Source organism: Hyperoodon ampullatus (genome assembly GCF_949752795.1).
Source record: "Hyperoodon ampullatus genome assembly, chromosome: 17".
NCBI lineage: Eukaryota > Metazoa > Chordata > Mammalia > Artiodactyla > Ziphiidae > Hyperoodon > Hyperoodon ampullatus.
The window spans coordinates 62,374,378-62,380,182 of NC_136930.1; the positions used below are offsets into that span (position 1 = coordinate 62,374,378).

General features: G+C 37.6%; 1 protein-coding gene across 1 annotated transcript; it reads right to left on the reverse strand.

Annotated features, from left to right (window-relative positions):
- Positions 1-2,435: 2,435 nt before the first annotated feature.
- Positions 2,436-5,504, reverse strand: ZHX1 (zinc fingers and homeoboxes 1; the record flags this gene model as incomplete). The annotated part of the gene is made up of 2 exons (XM_079722322.1): positions 2,436-2,492; positions 2,880-5,504. One exon carries the CDS (start codon positions 5,502-5,504, stop codon positions 2,883-2,885), a length of 2,622 nt encoding a protein of 873 aa, XP_079578448.1. The 3' UTR covers positions 2,436-2,492; positions 2,880-2,882.
- Positions 5,505-5,805: the final 301 nt, after the last annotated feature.

Below are 5,805 nucleotides of genomic sequence, written 5' to 3' on the forward strand. Positions count from 1 at the left end.
GACATACAGTATTAAGCTGAACAGAATATGAGGACAAGTTCTAGTGGTCATTAAACCCCCTCAGAAAGTCTAAGAATCAGAATGTCTCCATCATATCAGAATAAAAATGTACTGCATTGAAATGTGACTTCTTACAACTTGTTTTAATTAGTGTCCTGTGGGCGCTGCAAGACTTCTGCCATCTGCAGCAGTTTAACATTGACACAACATTGAGTCCCACTGTTTTTGGGTATTGGATCCTATTTTTTGAGATTGTGTATGCCCCCAAACGTTTTCAGTGTCATCAAAGATTGAGCCCATTCACAGTAAACCAGACATCTGGAGTTGAAGAATTGATTCTCCTCCAACGTTTTAGGCAGCTATAAAAGAAAAACACAATAAAAAACTAAAATTTTAAAGATAACCATATTTTAACACTTACCACTTTTAGAAACAAAAACGATTAAAATACATCCTCTGTATTCTCTTATTAATCCTGAGATCGCTTGCCATATGTATCTTGTGTAATGCAGATTTTGTGTGCAACTCCAGTGTATATGTTCTGCATATACCAGATTTGCTTATAGACATTTTTTACCTACATGTAATAATTTATAAAAAAATATTAGTAGGAAGTATATATTTAATTGTATTCATAATAGACTATGAAATCTAAAGACTTGTATTTTTTTCTATTTATATACGGGGCTAGCTTGTGCAAAAGATATATGTGTTTATCACTTTTTTGCAGTAACTATTTTGGAAAGGTTTTGGTTACTTTTTTTTGGTAAATTAAACCGTATCTAAATGAAGAAGTAACTGTTTAGAGGAAATTCACGGTGAATCCCTTTATAAGATGAAAAATTATTTTGTTAACTTGCTAATTAATGGGTATCGTAATTTTAGACTTTTGCATATTTTAAAATTAGAGCATGCCAATATAGGTACCACAAAAGTGCATGTATAACATATACGATACAATTTTTTAAAAACCATGCATGGCTTTGTGTGAATTTTCTGACCCTAGTGTCCATTAGTGTATTGATATATAACTTACGAATTACCCACACAAACTTAAAGTAAGGTCAAACTAAGCTGTACAACAAAGTTCACATTATTTTTAGAATGAGATTACAAGTTTCTCCAAAATCACTGCAGAGGTTACTACAACAACGACAACAATTCACTGCAGCAACAAATTTGTTGATTCAATCTTGGCCGAGTGCACATTCTTGTGTTTAGTAACAACAACAAAAAAAGCTTGTAAAAAATATTTTCTGCATCTGGGTCAGAAGAAAGCCTGTCCTGAAGATTTCTGACATAAGGAAATGGAGGGCTGCATTTCAGGATAAAGCCGTACAAGACTGTTTAACTTCTTGTGACTCACAAGGATACATTATGCTCTATAACCTGGAGTGAGATTCATTCTAAAATAGGTGTATTTTTAGTCTCATCTGTTTTTCTGCCTGAAAAATAAAAAACCTGTTAATGAAAAGAATATCTGGAAAAAAAGAATAGCTTGCTTACTGCCAAGCAATAAGAATGGTGCCTGGTACATATTAAGCTCTCTATAAATAATTGTTAAAACAAAATAAATAAAACCAGGGAGGAAGGCATGGGGGAATTAAAGAAATTCTGTGCAGAATAAGAGAGCATAAAAGTAGCAGATGGGATAGGGATGCAAAAAGCTATGGAAGTAAGTATAATAAGTATGCTCACATGATGAGGGTCTAAGCCTCTTTTCTTCCCCTGCTGTTTCAGAACACTGCAGTGATTTCTGACAACAAGGTGCTTTTGGACTACTGATGGACAGATACAAACACTTCATGACAACTGCACTGTTTTTAAAAAAAGTACAGTCTTATCCCCTAGAACACTCCAAAACAGAGAGTAGAAAAGAAGCAAACTATGCTACTGAATTCCAAAAGTATTAAGAATTCAAGTTCTAACTCCAAATCAGGTATCTGGATTTGCAACTACAGTGACATTTTAATTAATCCAATCTATAAAAGAATTAAGAGTTAAGGAACATGCCAAACCTTTCAAATTTAAAGCATATATACTTGCAGTTTAATGCCTACAGAGAGAGATTTTTAACTTAATAATGTGTTTCTGCTGGTAGCAGGTTTGTTTTATATCAAATAAGGAAAAGACATTTTAGGCAATTGAGTTAATTTAATATAAAATCTGTTATTTACCACTGATCCCTAAAACAGAAATAATTTATATCACAGCTTTCAAAGGCAGATGCCACCTAAGCAAACATGAATTTATATATCGCTTAAAACAGACCTTTGGCTTTTAATAGAAAAAAATTTGAATAATTTTAATACTTAAAGCATTTTAAACTCTAGTTAAAAATCTAATAGTTTGGGGGGCAATACAATGAATAAAGAAAGAGAGAGAGCCATTTTCACCTAGTTTCCTAAAACTGAGCAATCTTCACCCCTGTGGTAAGTCTTTCCTTCGGTATACTTTTCCCCTTCTTTTTATTTTCGTTTTTGAATTCTTTCCTTAAACAGGCAAAAAATGAAGCTTTAGTGAAGGAGGGTTGCAAGAAATACATTTTAGTTATCTTTAGTATGTGTGAATCCCCAACCCGCCCACCAGTCTTCCTTCTTAGAGAATGGGTAACTTTCCCTTAAAACAAAGTAAAGAACATTTCACATAAAAAATAATTAAGGCAACATTAAACTCTACATAATAAACATAACCATCACAAGAATCAGACTGCACATGATAATCGTATCTCTTGGCTATACTCACGGCACCTAGTCCTCTTATGAGGCATAAGAGAAACTATTTTAGAAAAAAATCCGTCAAAAGTGACGATGACAAATACGAGGTGACTGTGCTAAATGTATGTGGTTGGTGAATGCACACGCAGCTTAACAACTTACATTTCAGTCATCTGATTTAGAAAGCTTCCGCTTCACATGTCGTGGGGGTTCCCAAGTGTCACTGTCATCTGTTTCTTCTTCATCCTCTTCCTGATCATCAATAACTTCATCTTCCTCCTCATTCTCCTCAAATAATTCTATACCTAACTCTGATCTTCTCTGTCTTTCAGCAAACCATTCTCTGACCTGCTCGTAGCCCATATGTGATTTGTTAACAAGTTCATCGAGGTCCTGCTCGTTAAGAAATTTGTGCTTCAGGTAATAATCCTTCAGTATTGCAGTTCCAGTTTTGAATTTGATGAGGGACGGCCCCCTGTCCCAGTTGTTCATTCTCTTGCTTCCTCTGGGCCGCCCGCGAGGTCTTCCTCTTCCCCTTCCTTTGGGTCTCCCTCTCCCCCGTTTCCTAAGAGAAGACAGACCGTTCATACTGCTTGAATTGGCGCTTTGATAGTAGTAGTACCATTTTAAGTTTCCATTTTTCCAAGCATAACGGGTGTCCCCAAACCAACTAACTATGTCTGTTCTAGCAAGCCCGCTTTCTTCAGCCAACTTGTCATACTCTTCTGGCGACGGCCACTGTGTTCGGACAAATGCACTTTTAAGCATGTGCAACTGCTCGGGTGTTTTTTTACATATTTTGCCCGTACTCCCTGACTTAGGTGCACTAGACTCATCTCCAGGAGAAGTTTCTCCAGTTTCTTCTTTGGAACTACCTGCATTGCTTTCCTCTATTTCTCCTTTCTCTTCCTTTAAAGCTTTTGATTTCTTCTTCTCTGTAAACCAAGCATCAATTTCCCTTCTGGTAAGTTTGGTTTGCGCTCTTAACCTATTTAATTCTTCTTCTGTAAGTACGGAGCTGTTGAGAAAACTTGCCTGTAGGGCACGAAGCTGCTCTGCCGTCTTCTCTTTAAACTTTTGGGGAGTAAAGTCTGGAAAAGGATTCCAGGATTGTTTCTGCTGTGAAGTGACAACAGTTGGGGATTCCGTGGTTTCATCACTGGAGTCTATGATAATAGTGGCGGAGGAATCATTGTTGAGATGTAAGCACTGATTACTCTTTGAATTTCTCTGGTTGTACCTTGTGTCACTAAACCATTTTTTAATCTCTCCTTTTGTCAGCCCTGTGATTTTCATAAGTCTGATAATTTCGGAATCGTGGGGAAACTGATTCTTTAGGTAACTAACTTTTAATTCTGCCAGTTGCTCTTTAGTCTTTTTTGCCCGAACGCCGAACGCATCAGGGTTCGCCACTGCAGTCTCATTTTTTACAAGCTGAGAGGATGGGGCTCCTGCTGCTGCTAGCTTGGTCTCTGCAGTAGGCTGAGTGGCCGGGAGCTGACTTTTCTGTGCGTTTGTTTGATTTGGAACCCCTGCCACTGTCAAGGCTATAGGTGCTGCTACTGGCAAGGTATTCGTGCCAGCCACTTGGGTAAGGACCAGACCTGGCTGGCCAACTATTTGGCATGTCTGTAAGATGGATGGTAAACCATTACTCCCTGTGGAAATGTGGGTGGGGATGACAGTTATGGTCTGAGGTACAGTGTGCACTGTTCCGTTGAATTGTTTTCTTCTCGCCTCCTCCACTTCCTCGGGAGTCCAGCTAACACCATGTTTTAGACGTTGGGCTGAAAACCATATCTTGATCTGTTCCTCTGTATATTTTGCTTGGGCAGAAAGAACAGTAATTTCTGACATTGTTGGATAAGGGAATTTGTTGTAGGTGTTAAGCAAAAGGGGGTTGTTATCCAATGCAGCATTGTAAGTAGGAATGCTATTAACAGGGATGAGGACTTTGGGGATCAAATTGGAATTCTGCTGAGCTGATACAGCAGTGATAACCTGTGCTAACCCAGGAAGAACTGCTGCCGGGGTCACAACTGTGCTGGCAGTATTTGGATGTATTCTGTTTACAATGGAAGTACTTGTATTTGATTCAGAAGCTGAAGAACTTGGATTTTCCACAGTTCCTTCACGGTCTGGTTTGATTTCATTCTCTTTCTCTTCCGGAACGTCCTCAACTGAATTATGATGAACTGTAATCCGTTTGTTCTCCACTTTATTTTTCATCATTTTCATGATAGGAGTTTTACTGATAGATATTCCCGAAGAAGAAACTTCTGTCGATTCAGCTTGCTCTGAATTCTCCTCTTTAACAAAACTACCATCAAAAGTCAGATCATTTATTGTTTGTTCAAAGATTGTCTGGTTATTTCGTTTCACCATAGTCAACTTGAAATTTTCTTCTCCTGGGTGATATTTCAGATTATGCTCGGAAAGTGCATCATACCTTTTGGTAAGAAAATTGCATTCGACACAAACATAGGATGAATTTAGCACTACATTGGGATGTTCTGAATCCACATGAAAAGTAAACATATTTAGATCTGGAGTTTGAAAAGTACAATATTTACATTCATAGCCACCTTCAACTTTTTTATTTTGCTGATTGTCAGAGTCCACGGATTCATGAACTTCTTCATCACTTGAGATACTCTCTGCTCTGGTGTTTTCTACAGGTGTAAGTACAGGAGGACCTTCATCCAAATCTGATATCAACTCGAGGTCTGGATCCTGTTCACTGGCAAGGACCATGCAGGGTGTTGTGGATTTTCGCCTGCTTGCCATTCTGATGTTATGGGGGAAATCTCAGTGGTGATTAAAAAGCATTGGGGCTTAAAACTGTTCAGTATTCTTCATTTGAAAACAATGGCTTTTGGTTCTTCAAGTCTGTCTTTGTGCTCAACAAGTCTCATTAGCAGCTTTTTCATGGTGCTATCAAGTAAAGAGCTTATGGTTGGCAAATAAAATACTGCTGAACTGCTGAAATTTTTGAAGCACAACTCCAATCACCTACATTAAGATAAATTAAAAAATGTTTTTAAATGAGTGATTAGATCTATTAAGCAAATTACAGTTATATTTCACT